Source organism: Pelobates fuscus, chromosome 8 (genome assembly GCF_036172605.1).
Source record: "Pelobates fuscus isolate aPelFus1 chromosome 8, aPelFus1.pri, whole genome shotgun sequence".
Classification (NCBI taxonomy): Eukaryota; Metazoa; Chordata; class Amphibia; order Anura; family Pelobatidae; genus Pelobates; species Pelobates fuscus.
Window position 1 is genome coordinate 173,373,865 of NC_086324.1, and position 16,975 is coordinate 173,390,839.

General features: G+C 42.1%; 2 protein-coding genes across 5 annotated transcripts in view; one reads left to right on the top strand and one right to left on the bottom strand.

Moving 5' to 3' along the window:
- Positions 1-16,975, bottom strand: part of LOC134572063 (very long chain fatty acid elongase 4-like) — a 596,371-nt gene that overhangs the window by 412,192 nt on the left and 167,204 nt on the right. The gene's annotated exons all lie outside the window — the stretch shown is intronic.
- Positions 3,683-15,248, top strand: LOC134571374 (uncharacterized). Its single transcript, XM_063429575.1, has 5 exons — positions 3,683-3,707; positions 3,786-3,995; positions 5,864-5,895; positions 14,331-14,624; positions 15,144-15,248. Exons 1-5 carry the CDS (start codon positions 3,683-3,685, stop codon positions 15,246-15,248), a joined length of 666 nt encoding a protein of 221 aa, XP_063285645.1.

Genomic DNA, 16,975 nt, shown 5'->3' on the forward strand with positions numbered 1-16,975 from the left:
ATAGTTCCAGAGGAATGGGTGTCTGGGCCGGTCTCTGTTCGTGTGGTTCCTATACGAAAACCATGCAAGGGAATAGTTTGCTTCCAGGATACGAATGTTCCCCCGGTTCGGTAGTTTACATCTCCCGAACGCAGTCCGTGTAGGTGGTCGGGAACATGGACAGGCAGCGGTCGAAAAAGTTTACCGGTGTTGGTGCGAGGGCCTAGCCGAAAATAGTTCCAGGCATTTAACGATCAAGTACCACTGTCCTCGTTCGGGAGACGAGATGGCCGCAATCCTCTCAGACATATGTTCATGTGGCGAAAGCCACTTCACCACTGGGGTAAAAAAAAATGGAAGTAATAGTTTTGCCCAGGCGCAGGGATGGTCCCATGCGCCAAAAAAGCTCCATAGAATCGCAGCTAAGTGCCGCTGGAGGACCGACCGGGAACCGCAAGGTTTTCATGACGAAAATAGTTCCAGGGCAGTCACGGATAAGTCCCCCTGAAGTCTATTCATGGTTTTGGTCCACGCGAACAAGATGGCCGCCGCCACCACATGTTCGAATGTCAAAAGGCAGCCACTTCGACTGTTCAGGAGTTCGAAGAACCATTGTTTAAAGTCCCAATAGCCACAATAAATTAAAGGGGCCATAGTCACAGGGTAAAAGGCTGGCAAGTAGTCCCCTCCACAGTTCGCCACAGTTCGCTTATACGTACAGCGGCCACCCAGAGGAAACACTCATTAATTGTTTCCCTTGCTGTTTTCGTACTTAAGTGGCAGGTGTTAACGTTCTAATGGGGCACAGGGGTGGTCCTCATTCGGGAGACGAATGGACTCAATTCGTATGAAGTCTCCCGAATGGCTAAAACAGAAACACACGAAATAACACAGCAATCTGGTACAAAATAACAGGGAAAAAAATACGGACAGCCCAAATACAGCACAGCTTGTCTGTGGTAGATGTCCATTCCGCTACAGTAAGCACCTGTATACAGGCACTTGACCACTAGGGGCACCTGTTTTGAGTACTTATAATGTGCTTTTGTTGGAGATAAAATAAGCTGGTATGGGGAGATAAGTACCAGGAGCCTTGGCCAGTGCCCTCTGTATCTAGCCAGCCTTAATAGCAGAGCTGCAGGAACAGTTATAGCAGGTGTTATACTCAGTGCTGTCCCAAATCCTCCACTGTCTATGTGTGAGGCTGGACAGGAAGTGGAAGGGATCACTTCCCATCTGCCACTAACAGCCTCTCACACGGGAAATGCCGTGCAGGGGGAGCAGGGGAGCTCTGAGTGATGCACACTGTATAACAGCTCCGGCAGCTCTAATATCATCATTCTCACTGGGCTACAGAAGACTCAATGAGAAGTCAATGAGAAGGCAGGTGCTCTGGGCAATTGCAGCCTCTTGATTTGAGCGCCACTGAGCTAAACAAACCAGGAAGAACAGAACAGGTTGTCCGACTGAAACCAGGGTTAATTTATAAAATCATCTATGTCTATTGAAAAAAATATAAAAGAAAGAGGATACACTCTTCACATGTAAAGCTTTTCAGCAAACTAAACTGCTTTAGGGGTCTGGAGTGTCTCTTTGAGTTTAGCCCTTTGAGTTTATTTTACTATAACCACTTCTAACATTATTTGTAACCATGTGTTCTTTTACACAGCTGCATACACTCACTATACTCACAGGTTCAAACACTATACTACAAACAGAAATGTGCACATACATACATTTATACATATCTGAATATTTTTTTTTAGCTGTTTTTAAATCCTGCAACGTTCTGTTAATAAATGTATTATACTTCGTTTATCTGCCTTGTTTCGTGTTGGGAGCAGGGCTGTCTTAGAATTTTGTGCCTACACAGACGCCTGACGTGTAAATCCGGCCCTGGTGATGTTATATTCCCTTCTATAACCTGAGACAATCCAGACAGACAAGGTGGGCTGTATGGAGATTTGAACAAAACAAAAAAAAAAAATCAATATGCTAATGATTGTTGAAAATGGAAAGAAAATGCATGCAATATTAAAAAAAATAAATCAATAAAGGATTTTTTTTTAAAAATTAATGGATTTGGGACAAAACTAATTTTATAGGAGTATATTATAATACTATATAAAACTATAACACTAATACTTTTGTACAAAGTCTGTATCCAGATAAATATGCAAAAGCACTCATATGAACTCCTTCACTACAAAACAATACTCCATTGAAAATAAAATCTTAAAAATATGATTACTTCTTAATTTACACAATAAAAGGATAATTTAACATACAATAAACACAGAAAAAGGCTAGAATCTATAAATCAATATATGATCAATAACCGACCCCCCCAACATTTCGGCACACAAAGGGATGCCTTTCTCAAGGGAACTTTTATCATACGTAACCTGGTCATGTATATATACTCCGCTAAACAGCTGATGGCCATCAGTAAGGACTACTCGATCAGGACCAGAAATGATGTCATCACTTCCGGTCTCACGAGATTATACATCAAATACCCAATAGTGACCCACATAGATGAAGGACAAAACTTAAAGGAACACTATAGGGTCAGGAACACAAACATGTATTCCTGAGCCTATAGTGTTTCATCCACCATTTAGTTGGCTTGCCTCCCCATAGTCCCCTTAGGAAAGGTGAAAACTCACGTTATTTCCAGCAGCACACGGGTCCGCCCCAGTCTTCTTGGTGACAATATCATAATTGCCGATTTTTTGCCAATCCAATGCTTTCCCATAGTTATTATTGGTTCTGACACGTAGAGGAGTGTGTACTTAGGTTTGCTAAGATCTGACTGAATTGACAGAGTTGGTAAGATTTAACTGTATACAGTGTACCTCCCGATGCAAATTGTTGTTGGAAAAAAAATTAGTATAACATTTAGCTGTAAAATAGTTTGCCTAACTAGCACATAAACTTGCAAAATGTGAAGGTTTTTTGTTTTTTTGTAAAATGGAAATTATAGCAAATATAAAAATGTGAAAAACTTATATAAAAAAAAAACTGTTAGCAATCATAAGTATTGTTATGAACATAGGGGGTTTTAATTAGACAGTCTCATACAAAAACAGGGGAAAGCACAGCCAATGTACTTTGAACTTTTATACAATACGTCCTGCAAAACGGCTTATGATCGTACAGTTTAAAGGGATAATGTGCGCGGATAAAAAAAAATGTAGCAAAGAAGAAAAAGCAATATGATGGCGTGATAGAAAAAAACAATTAAGGTGTGAAAACTGTGCTTTGTTTGTTTGTTTTATCTTCATCCTTAGTTGTACTTACATCAAATCAGTGTCTGTCAAGACTAGTAATGGGTGTTTGAACCTCCCCCAAGGAGTCCTGGTTCTGCCCTGTAGCAGGTTTGAGCATGTTCATGTAAGGTCATTTTAATTTCTTTCTATTTAGCCCTTTGGAGGAGCCACACACAACGCTTGGATTATCACACGGTCAGAGAATGATGACTGTCAATGGCTGGTCAACCTACTGAGATTGGAAGACTTTAAAGACTGCGTGACCGATGTTAAGCACTGCTTGTACCATCAAGATCAACAAAAACTCGAACAAGATGCTTCCCCAATATCCCATGTAATTTTATACAAATCAAGAGAACTCAGTGATGATGAGAACAAACATTTAGACCTTGAGGAACTGGCAAAAACATTTTACAATCAGGGTAAACACCATGCTTCACATCCATCCATCCATACGTACATACCATGTTAAAGCGCTATAAACCCATCATACATTTGTTTGCTTTGTTAAATGTATTTTTCTATGGTTTGTAGATAAGAAGAACTGGATCATTGTGTTTGGTGACCTGGATGAAAAAGAATGTGAGAAGGATAAATGTTCTAAAACAGCAACTCCTGATTTCTGCAACAAGTTAATATGCTACACAAAGAGTGATATTAAACTCTTCAAGGAGAAATTACCTTTATTCCAAAAGGCAAAGGAAAAGCTGAGAGACATGGAAAAGATCATGAAGACAAGCCAAGGTATTTAATAGACTCATCAATTACTCCTCCTACACACACTTTATTTCTGTAGCATGCTGAGGCTTTAAGAACCACAGGTTCCATAAAGGTAATGCATTTATTACTACAGGTACCTTTAGAATCCTGTTATTTTGGTAGAGATTTATATAGTGTCTAGATTATAAACTAAAAGTTAAAAGAAGACTATAGGGAATGGAGCAAAAACGTGTATTCCTGAACCTATAGTGTTAAAAACACAAATAAGCCCCCCTTTCTCCCTGTAAATACAGTAAAGGCTCACCCTTATTCCAGTGCTGAGCATGTCCATCCAGAATTGATGATCCCATAGGAAAGCATTGGGTTGGCTGAGATTGTCAATTCTGATCATCTTAGCCAAGGGGCGGAATGTGGCAGAGCCAAGTGACACCATGGGCAAATAGCATCTTCTTATAGAGATGCATTAAATCCATTCATTTATATTGGAAAAATTCAGCGTCTCCCTGCACGTTGTGCAGCACTGACCCAGGAAGGTGTCCAAAAAGAGCAATGTACACACTGCCTCTTCTCTGAAAATGCAATGTTTACATGCAAATGCATGCAGGGGCAGACTATACACATCAGAACAACTACATTAAGCTACAGTTATTCAGGTGAGCATAGTGTCTCTTTAAGTAAAATCTCAAAAGAACTGATATTTGTGAACCCTGGGCTCCACACCTGGTATACAGCCAATAAATAAGGACATATTTACATACTGGGAGTAGCCACACAATTACACATCTTTTTGACAGAATTCCTTAATCATGAGTGCAGTATATGCCCCTAGTGGCCAAAATATATAAAAACACACGTAAAACATGTAGCCACACCCAATTTAATTGACCAGTATTTATTTATTCAAATATTCATACGTAGGGCTCTTATCAGGAGCACTTTAACATCTTTGTAAAAGTAGCATTAGTAGTTATACAAACAGGAAATAAATATATAGACACTTCAAAACAAAAGTAAAATAGAACAACCCCCTGAGCTTACAGTCTAGAAGGGAATTGTACATCGAGTCAAAAGGGAAATATCAGAACTGTATCCAGGGTTGTTCCAATATAAACAGTATTTTATAGCATAAAGTAAGTAAAGTATAAAATTGACATTGATAAAAAGCCAGGAGGGACCTCGGTCAGAGACCTACAGAGAAGGGGAAGTGTCGTGGAAAATAGGAATGTTTGTTGTAGGAGAGACGACCTAGTTTGATCACCATATCTCAAAGGGTCTCCCACCTATTATTTCCTAATCCCCAGCAGTGCGACCCCAACCCAGGCTTCATCCTGTCCCCCCAGGTACAATATAAACTTGATTGATTAAAACATCAAAAAGGTTTGCTCTTAGAACATATGGAATTGTACCAATTCACGCAACACCTCCGTACAACCCACCACTTTCAGGTAGATACTGAGGAACATGACATTGTTTAGTTTTGAAATATGTATACCTTGTATGTTCTGCCATACCAGGTGTGAAGTCCAGTTCTTTTGTTTTATGTACATGTTGGGGGCCTGGCAGTGGCCAAAGGGACTGAAGCACCACCCGTATGTATATCCCATGCTAGTACAGTATTATCATGTGTTTCAGCACAATATGAAAAACAATTGACCATTTCAGACAATGATAAATGTAACACAATAGTAATATCGTCCTATAATAATAACCATAGCATGTAATTATAAGGGTGAAGGTAATGGTGTTGGAGCCGTTAAATCATACGTTAGCGTTTCATTTTAATACTTTGTTATTAGAATATGTGATGTTGTCAATACTTCTTCACGATTGTGTGTCTGTCTATGACTCCCATTTAATCGGTAAATCATATTTGTCATCCTTTCTTCTTACAGGATCACCAGGTTATCTTTTATCATATATCATGGTAAGATATTATACAGTCATTCTTATTTGATACATGTTTCTGTTTTTGGTGCTTCTTTCTTGATTTTAGAGGAGTCTGCTGCAATGCATTAATGTCTGTCTGGATTATAGGCTCGTATCGGGACATGTACAGAGAGGGCAGATTCTCTCAAATAAATCACTAACGCGACTGTCCAGGAATTCTCCACCACACACCAGTCATTACTGCTTTAATACCGCGTCTCTGGGTCTCTGTTCTGGGGACAGAGCAATCTGCCAAATAAGAATAAAGAAAAACATACATTTATTGGCCCAGTCCAACTCTGTATATGTCTATCATGTTATAGGCCCAGTATAGGCTGATTGTGTTCCAGTTCTGTATATGTCTATCATGTTATAGGCCCAGTATAGGATGACTGTGTTCCAGCTCTGTATATGTCTATCATGTTATAGGCCCAGTATAGACTGATTGTGTTCCAGCTCTGTATATGTCTATCATGTTATAGGCCCAGTATAGGCTGACTGTGTTCCAGCTCTGTATACGTCTATCATGTTATAGGCCCAGTATAGGCTGACTGTGTTCCAGCTCTGTATATGTCTATCACGATATAGACCCAGTATAGGCTGATTGTGTTCCTGCTCTGTATATGTCTATCATGTTATAGGCCCAGTATAGGCTGACTGTGTTCCTGCTCTGTATATGTCTATCATGTTATAGGCCCAGTATAGACTGATTGTGTTCCAGCTCTGTATATGTCTATCATGTTATAGGCCCAGTATAGGCTGACTGTGTTCCAGCTCTGTATATGTCTATCATGTTATAGGCCCAGCATAGGCTGATTGTGTTCCAGCTCTGTATATGTCTATCATGTTATAGGCCCAGTATAGGCTGACTTTGTTCCAGTTCTGTATATGTCTACCATGTTATAGGCCCAGTATAGGCTGATTGTGTTCCAGCTCTGTATATGTCTATCATGTTATAGGCCCAGTATAGGCTGATTGTGTTCCAGCTCTGTATATGTCTATCATGTTATAGGCCCAGTATAGGCTGACTGTGTTCCAGCTCTGTATACGTCTATCATGTTATAGGCCCAGTATAGGCTGACTGTGTTCCAGCTCTGTATATGTCTATCACGATATAGACCCAGTATAGGCTGATTGTGTTCCTGCTCTGTATATGTCTATCATGTTATAGGCCCAGAATAGGCTGACTGTGTTCCAGCTCTGTATATGTCTATCATGTTATAGGCCCAGTATAGGCTGATTGTGTTCCAGCTCTGTATATGTCTATCATGTTATAGGCCCAGTATAGGCTGATTGTGTTCCAGTTCTGTATATGTCTATCATGTTATAGGCCCAGTATAGGCTGATTGTGTTCCAGTTCTGTATATGTCTATCACGATATAGACCCAGTATAGGCTGATTGTGTAACAGTTCTGTATATGTCTATCATGTTATAGGCCCAGTATAGGCTGATTGTGTTCCAGTTCTGTATATGTCTATCATGCTATAGGCCCAGTATAGGCTGATTGTGTTCCAGTTCTGTATATGTCTATCACGATATAGACCCAGTATAGGCTGATTGTGTTCCAGCTCTGTATATGTCTATCATGTTATAGGCCCAGTATAGGCTGACTGTGTTCCAGCTCTGTATATGTCTATCACGATATAGACCCAGTATAGGCTGATTGTGTTCCACCTCTGTACGCATCTATCATGTTATAGGCCCAGTATAGGCTGATTGTGTTCCAGTTCTGTATATGTCTATCACGATATAGACCCAGTATAGGCTGATTGTGTTCCAGCTCTGTATATGTCTATCATGTTATAGGCCCAGTATAGGCTGACTGTGTTCCAGCTCTGTATATGTCTATCACGATATAGACCCAGTATAGGCTGATTGTGTTCCACCTCTGTACGCATCTATCATGTTATAGGCCCAGTATAGGCTGATTGTGTTCCAGTTCTGTATATGTCTATCATGTTATAGGCCCAGTATAGGCTGATTGTGTTCCAGTTCTGTATATGTCTATCACGATATAGACCCAGTATAGGCTGATTGTGTTCCAGTTCTGTATATGTCTATCATGTTATAGGCCCAGTATAGGCTGATTGTGTTCCAGTTCTGTATATGTCTATCACGATATAGACCCAGTATAGGCTGATTGTGTTCCAGCTCTGTATACATGTATCATGTTATAGGCCCAGTATAGACCAACTGTGTTCCAGTTCTGTATGCATCTATAACAATATAACTCCAGTATAGGCTGATTGTGTTCCAGCTCTGTATACATCTACCATATTATAGCCCTAGTTTACGCTGACTGTGTTCCAGCTCTGTATACAGTTACATAGTTATAGGCCCAATATAGGCTGATTGTGTTCCAGCTGTGTATATGTCCACCGTGTTATAAGCCCAGTATAGGTTGACTGTGTTCCAGTTCTGTACACATCTATCACGATATAGGCCCAGTATACGCTGATTGTGTTCCTGCTTTGTATACGTCTATCATGTTATAGGCCCAGTATACGCTGATTGTGTTCCTGCTCTGTATACGTCTATCATGTCATAGGCCCAGTATAGGCTGATTATGTTCCAGCTCTGTATACATCTACCATGTTATAGGCCCAGTGTTCCAGCTCTGTATACGTCTATCATGTTATAAGCCCAGTATAGGCTGACTGTGTTCCTGTTCTGTACACAACTATCATGTTATATATTTTGTTATAAATTGTCTCTCTTTCCTTCATGATCAGGAAAACTATAAACAAGAGTTTTATGCAATGAGAAACTAAATTATTGGTTTTCAGCAAATCCTCAGTTTTGCAGGAAATTATATTTTATTGAGACGTCATCACAATTTGTGAGATCAGTCAGTGATGGCTAAACTCAAGAAGGTTCATAGAGAATTAAAGGGACAGTCCAGGCTCGAACCAAACCATTCTTTTTATTCTATTGTACAGATAATGTATAATAAATAATCCTGAATAAAAAACGGATAATACAAGTACTCACGTTGCTGCATTTGCAATTCTTAGACTTTACATATTCTGCAGTTATCACTTTCCATCAACCAATCAAAACGCTGCAGTAGCTATTTGATGGGACTTTTCATACTCCCAGTAATGTGTCTGAGTGTGTCACAGAGCTCCACATCAATAATACTCCCAGTAATGTGTCTGAGTGTATAACAGAGCTCCACAGCAATAATACTCCCAGTAATGTGTCTGAGTGTATAACAGAGCGCCACAGCAATAATACTCCCAGTAATGTGACTGAGTGTATAACAGAGCTCCACAGCAATAATACTCCCAGTAATGTGTCTGAGTGTGTCACAGAGCTCCATAGCAATAATACTCCCAGTAATGTGTCTGAGTGTATAACAGAGCGCCACAGCAATAATACTCCCAGTAATGTGACTGAGTGTATAACAGAGCTCCACAGCAATAATACTCCCAGTAATGTGGCTGAGTGTATTACAGAGCTCCACAGCAATAATACTCCCAGTAATGTGTCTGAGTGTATCACAGAGCTACACAGCAATAATACTCCCAGTAATGTGTCTGAGTGTATCACAGAGCTCCATAGCAATAAAACTCCCAGTAATGTGTCTGAGTGTATAACAGAGCTCCACAGCAATAATACTCCCAGTAATGTGACTGAGTGTATAACAGAGCTCCACAGCAATAATACTCCCAGTAATGTGGCTGAGTGTATAACAGAGCTCCACAGCAATAATACTCCCAGTAATGTGTCTGAGTGTATAACAGAGCTCCATAGCAATAATACTCCCAGTAATGTGTCTGAGTGTATAACAGAGTCCCACAGCAATAATACTCCCAGTAATGTGTCAGAGTGTATAACAGAGTCCCACAGTAATAATACTCCCAGTAATGTGTCTGAGTGTATAACAGAGCTCCATAGCAATACTACTCCCAGTAATGTGTCTGAGTGTATAACAGAGCCCCACAGCAATACTACTCCCAGTAATGTGTCTGAGTGTATAACAGAGCTCCATAGCAATACTACTCCCAGTAATGTGTCTGAGTGTATAACAGAGCCCCACAGCAATACTACTCCCAGTAATGTGTCTGAGTGTGTCACAGAGCTCCACATCAATAATACTCCCAGTAATGTGTCTGAGTGTATAACAGAGCTCCACAGCAATAATACTCACAGTAATGTGTCTGAGTGTATAACAGAGCCCCACAGTAATAATACTCCCAGTAATGTGTCTGAGTGTATAACAGAGCTCCACAGCAATAATACTCCCAGTAATGTGTCTGAGTGTATAACAGAGCTCCATAGCAATAATACTCCCAGTAATGTGTCTGAGTGTGTCACAGAGCTTCACATCAATAATACTCCCAGTAATGTGTCTTAGTGTATAACAGAGCCCCACAGCAATAATACTCCCAGTAATGTGTCTGAGTGTATAACAGAGCTACACAGCAATAATACTCCCAGTAATGTGTCTGAGTGTATAACAGAGTCCCACAGCAATAATACTCCCAGTAATGTGTCTGAGTTTATAACAGAGCTCCACAGCAATAATACTCCCAGTAATGTGTCTTAGTGTATAGCAGAGTCCCACAGCAATAATACTCCCAGTAATGTGTCTGAGTGTATAACAGAGCTCCATAGCAATACTACTCCCAGTAATGTGTCTGAGTGTATAACAGAGCCCCACAGTAATAATACTCCCAGTAATGTGTCTGATTGTATATCAGAGCTCCACAGCAATAATACTCCCAGTAATGTGTCTGAGTGTATAACAGAGCTCCATAGCAATAATACTCCCAGTAATGTGTCTGAGTGTGTCACAGAGCTTCACATCAATAATACTCCCAGTAATGTGTCTTAGTGTATAACAGAGCCCCACAGCAATACTACTCCCAGTAATGTGTCTGAGTGTGTCACAGAGCTCCACAGCAATAATACTCCCAGTAATGTGTCTGAGTGTATAACAGAGCTCCATAGCAATACTACTCCCAGTAATGTGTCTGAGTGTATAACAGAGCCCCACAGCAATACTACTCCCAGTAATGTGTCTGAGTGTATAACAGAGCCCCACAGTAATAATACTCCCAGTAATGTGTCTGAGTGTATAACAGAGCTCCACAGCAATAATACTCCCAGTAATGTGTCTGAGTGTATAACAGAGCTCCATAGCAATAATACTCCCAGTAATGTGTCTGAGTGTGTCACAGAGCTTCACATCAATAATACTCCCAGTAATGTGTCTTAGTGTATAACAGAGCCCCACAGCAATAATACTCCCAGTAATGTGTCTGAGTGTATAACAGAGCTACACAGCAATAATACTCCCAGTAATGTGTCTGAGTGTATAACAGAGTCCCACAGCAATAATACTCCCAGTAATGTGTCTGAGTTTATAACAGAGCTCCACAGCAATAATACTCCCAGTAATGTGTCTTAGTGTATAGCAGAGTCCCACAGCAATAATACTCCCAGTAATGTGTCTGAGTGTATAACAGAGCTCCATAGCAATACTACTCCCAGTAATGTGTCTGAGTGTATAACAGAGCCCCACAGTAATAATACTCCCAGTAATGTGTCTGATTGTATATCAGAGCTCCACAGCAATAATACTCCCAGTAATGTGTCTGAGTGTATAACAGAGCTCCATAGCAATAATACTCCCAGTAATGTGTCTGAGTGTGTCACAGAGCTTCACATCAATAATACTCCCAGTAATGTGTCTTAGTGTATAACAGAGCCCCACAGCAATACTACTCCCAGTAATGTGTCTGAGTGTGTCACAGAGCTCCACAGCAATAATACTCCCAGTAATGTGTCTGAGTGTATAACAGAGCTCCATAGCAATACTACTCCCAGTAATGTGTCTGAGTGTATAACAGAGCCCCACAGCAATACTACTCCCAGTAATGTGTCTGAGTGTATAACAGAGCCCCACAGTAATAATACTCCCAGTAATGTGTCTGAGTGTATAACAGAGCTCCACAGCAATAATACTCCCAGTAATGTGTCTGAGTGTATAACAGAGCTCCATAGCAATAATACTCCCAGTAATGTGTCTGAGTGTGTCACAGAGCTTCACATCAATAATACTCCCAGTAATGTGTCTTAGTGTATAACAGAGCCCCACAGCAATAATACTCCCAGTAATGTGTCTGAGTGTATAACAGAGCTACACAGCAATAATACTCCCAGTAATGTGTCTTAGTGTATAACAGAGCTCCACAGCAATAATACTCCCAGTAATGTGTCTGAGTGTATAACAGAGCCCCACAGTAATAATACTCCCAGTAATGTGTCTGAGTGTATAACAGAGCTCCATAGCAATACTACTCCCAGTAATGTGTCTGAGTGTGTCACAGAGCTCCACAGCAATAATACTCCCAGTAATGTGTCTGAGTGTATAACAGAGCTCCATAGCAATACTACTCCCAGTAATGTGTCTGAGTGTATAACAGAGCCCCACAGCAATACTACTCCCAGTAATGTGTCTGAGTGTGTCACAGAGCTCCACATCAATAATACTCCCAGTAATGTGTCTGAGTGTATAACAGAGCTCCACAGCAATAATACTCACAGTAATGTGTCTGAGTGTATAACAGAGCCCCACAGTAATAATACTCCCAGTAATGTGTCTGAGTGTATAACAGAGCTCCACAGCAATAATACTCCCAGTAATGTGTCTGAGTGTGTCACAGAGCTTCACATCAATAATACTCCCAGTAATGTGTCTTAGTGTATAACAGAGCCCCACAGCAATAATACTCCCAGTAATGTGTCTGAGTGTATAACAGAGCCCCACAGTAATAATACTCCCAGTAATGTGTCTGAGTGTATAACAGAGCTACACAGCAATAATACTCCCAGTAATGTGTCTGAGTGTATAACAGAGCTCCACAGCAATAATACTCCCAGTAATGTGTCTTAGTGTATATCAGAGCTCCACAGCAATAATACTCCCAGTAATGTGTCTGAGTGTATAACAGAGCTCCATAGCAATAATACTCCCAGTAATGTGTCTGAGTGTGTCACAGAGCTTCACATCAATAATACTCCCAGTAATGTGTCTTAGTGTATAACAGAGCCCCACAGTAATAATACTCCCAGTAATGTGTCCGAGTGTATAACAGAGCTCCACAGCAATAATACTCCCAGTAATGTGTCTGAGTGTATAACAGAGCTCCACAGCAATAATACTCCCAGTAATGTGTCTGAGTGTATAACAGAGCTCCACGGCAATAATACTCCCAGTAATGTGTCTGAGTGTATAACAGAGCTCCACAGCAATAATACTCCCAGTAATGTGTCTGAGTGTGTCACAGAGCTCCACAGCATTAATACTCCCAGTAATGTGTCTGAGTGTATAACAGAGCCCCACAGTAATAATACTCCCAGTAATGTGTCTGAGTGTATAACAGAGCTCCACAGCAATAATACTCCCAGTAATGTGTCTGAGTGTATAACAGAGCTCCACAGCAATAATACTCCCAGTAATGTGTCTGAGTGTGTCACAGAGCTTCACATCAATAATACTCCCAGTAATGTGTCTGAGTGTATAACAGAGCTCCACAGCAATAATACTCCCAGTAATGTGTCTGAGTGTATAACAGAGCTCCACAGCAATAATACTCCCAGTAATGTGTCAGAGTGTATAACAGAACTCCACAGCAATAATACTCCCAGTAATGTGTCTTAATACTACAATAAATGTGGTTAGAAATCAGTCTGTGTATATAAGACACATTGTTCTTGTTCTAAATCACATTTTAGTTGTATACATGGTTGTTAGTAAGTCACTTAAATATCTCAGAGCCACCCCCCACTCACACCCCTAAAACTAAAGAGTATATCTTAGTCTTAATATTTAAAATATTGTCAGGTATGCAGACGGGGAGGAGTTAGCATGCACACTGCTGGATGCTTGTAGGTGGCAAAAAGACCAGGGGCCTCCTAAAACCAGCCCTATACCAATATCTTAGATTCAATCCGAAACCCTAATTTATTCTATAAATCATATTGTAACATTAAATCTTTCTATTGAAATTAGACTATTATATAAATCTATATTTATAAACTCCACACCTGCTGTATTAACCCCTAGCCCCTAGCCCAGCTGTTTAACCCTTTGCGCACTCATCAATGTACGGACTCCAAATATGGTGCATTAAAGTGACACTGTCACAGCTCATATCACCGGATGTCTTATTTCTCTCTCAGTATTCTGGGGACTCAGAATAACAAGTCGTTACACGTACAATTCTCAAATGATAGCAAATGCATTTCACACACTGACAAAAACACTTTATACACTGCAGATTACATGCCTGTATGAACAAAATAAACATCCATGTATTTTCATGATTTATTTTCTCCTTTGAGTTAATGTTGAAATGTGGTAATTGAATACTCTGTTTGGTTGCTACACCTTTACCGAAGCGGTTTCCAATCTTATGTAGCATTCACCGAAACACACGGTTGGGATCTTCTCCAGATCGGGGCAGGATGAATACTCCTGGCTGCAGACCCTGCTCAGATCTAAGGGGTTCAGGGACTGCGTTCAGGAGGTCAGACCCTGTTACATCTCTAACTCCGGGTACCGTCACTTCACACAGGACGTGTCTCAATGCACGTTCGGGATCCTGTATCACACCAAGAACAGAGGGAGGATTAATATCACTGATGTGATGGACTCTCTGTACAACAAAGAGCTGAAATATCTGTCTGATACACTAGGTAAGAGATTATTTATTGTAAAGCGCTGTGGAATAAGCTGGTGCTATATAAATACCAATATTAATAATCAAATAACAATCCATATAACATGTTAATGTCTTATTGTCATACAATGCTTATACAACACAATTATAAAGAGTGTGACGGAACGTCTGGTACCTCGACTGGGTGCCTCCACCAATCGCTGCTTTCTAGTAATCCTTGAGTACCATAAGCACCGCACCGGACACCATAGTCACCACTGCACCAAGCACCGTAGTCCCTACTGCCAGCGTTATAGCTTGGTTGGGGTCTCGCTGTCCTCCACCCACTCTGGACCCAAGATAAGGATCCAGCTTCCAGTGGGGAGACCTCTCCTAAGCCAGAGAGTAGAGTAGGGTGCTCTTACAAGAGCAAGTGATTATAATGCCAGGGAGTATAGTTATATAGCAATCCCCAGAGTAGATACAGGTGTCCCCTCCACACATGAGAAGAGTCACTATGTTAAGGGTGAAGAGTTACTGTTTAATGGTAGCCGCAACTGGCCTTATATGCAGGTCCCCATGCAAGGGGTTTTCTTTAACATATTCCAGGAGCATTCCCCACTGGACCTGAGAGGGGACTATGTAAAAGTACAAAGTACACACTGTAATGGCATTTAATCTCAGGTCCAGGACACTCCTACACTCCCCTGTGCCTGAGAGATAATTACTTGGGTACACAAACAGTGGCGTACATACCAGGGTCGCAGGGGTCGCGGCTGCGACCGGGCCCGGCCCACCAGGGGGCCCGGCCGCCCCTGCGACCCGGTATGTACGCTCTGGGACAGCCTCTTCTCCTGGGGGGCCCAGGAGCCGGCCACCTCCGGGCCCCCCGAGGCTGGCCCTGCTTACACCCGGCGGCCGGTCAGGCTGGCTGGTGCGCGAGGGAGCACTCTCCCCTGCGTGCTTCCTCTTCAGCTCCCTCGCGCACCGCACTGATACCGGAGCCGGAAGATGATGTCATCTTCCGGCGCCGGTATCAGTACGCGGCGCGCGAGGGAGCTGAAGAGGAAGCACGCAGGGGAGAGTGCTCCCTCGCGCACCAGCCAGCCTGACCGGCCGCCGGGTGACCGCCCCCCCAGGAGCCCAGCAGCACCACTGGACCCCAGGGAATCCCCTCAGCACTCCAAAAGGTAGGGAGGCTGGGGGGATTAAATAAAAAAAAAAACGTGTGAGTGTTAGTGAGTGTGTGTGTGTTAGTGAGTGTGTGTGTGTTAGTGAGTGTGTGTGTGTTAGTGAGTGTGTGTGTGTGTGTTAGTGAGTGTGTGTTTTAGTGAGTGTTTGTGTGTGTGTGTGTGTGTGTGTGTTAGTGTGTGTTAGTGTGTGTGCGTGTTAGTGTTAGTGAGTGTGTGTTAGTGAGTGTGTTAGTGTGTGTGTGTGAGTGTGTGAGTGTTAGTGTGTGTGTGTGAGTGTTAGTGTGTGTGTGTGAGTGTGTGTGTTAGTGTGTGTGTGTTAGTGTGTGTGTGTATTAGTGAGTGTGTGTGAGTGTTAGTGTGCGTGTGTGTGTGTGTGAGTGTCAGTGTGTGTGTGTGTGTGTGTGTGTTAGTGTGTGTGTGTGTGTGTGTGTGTTAGAGTGTGTGAGTCTGCTAGTGAGTGTTAGTGAGTGTGTTACTGTGTGTGTCTGTTACTGAGTGTGTTTGTGTGTGTGTGTTAGTGAGTCTGTTTGATGTCTGTTAGTGAGTGTGTGTTTGTCAGTGAGAGTGTATGTTTTGTAAGTGAGTGTGTATGTATGTCTGCCGCTGAGTGTGTCACTGTCAATAAATGTGTGTGTCTGTTAGCTAGTGTGTATGCATTTGTTCGTGAGAGTGTGTGTTTGTGTCTTAAGCACTTACCTTTCTCCAGCGCCGGACTCCCATGGCGCTGGGGATCCCTCCGCCTCTCAGCTCCGAATGCGCATGCACGGCAAGAGCCGCGCACGCATTCAAACCGCCCATAGGAAAGCATTACTCAATGCTTTCCTAGGGACGTTCAGTGTCTTAAAATGGCGGAAGCGCCTCTAGCGGCTGTCAGTGAGACAGCCACTAGAGGCTGGATTAACCCTCAGTGAAACATAACAGTTTCTCTGAAACTGCTATGCTTTCAGCTGCAGGGTTAAAACTAGAGGGACCTGACACCTAGACCACTTAATTGAGCTGATGTGATCTGGGTGTCTGTAGTGGTCCTTTAAGTGTGTGTGCATCTGCATGCAGTGGCGTACATACCGCGGTCGCAGCTCTGCAACCCTTCAGCCAGGTGCCCGCCGCCATGTGTTGCTGCCCCGGCCCGCGCAGAGTAAGCGCGAGGGGGGGGGGGGCCCACGGATCAATTTTCGCACCGGGGCCCCATGGGTCATGTGTACGCCACTGTAC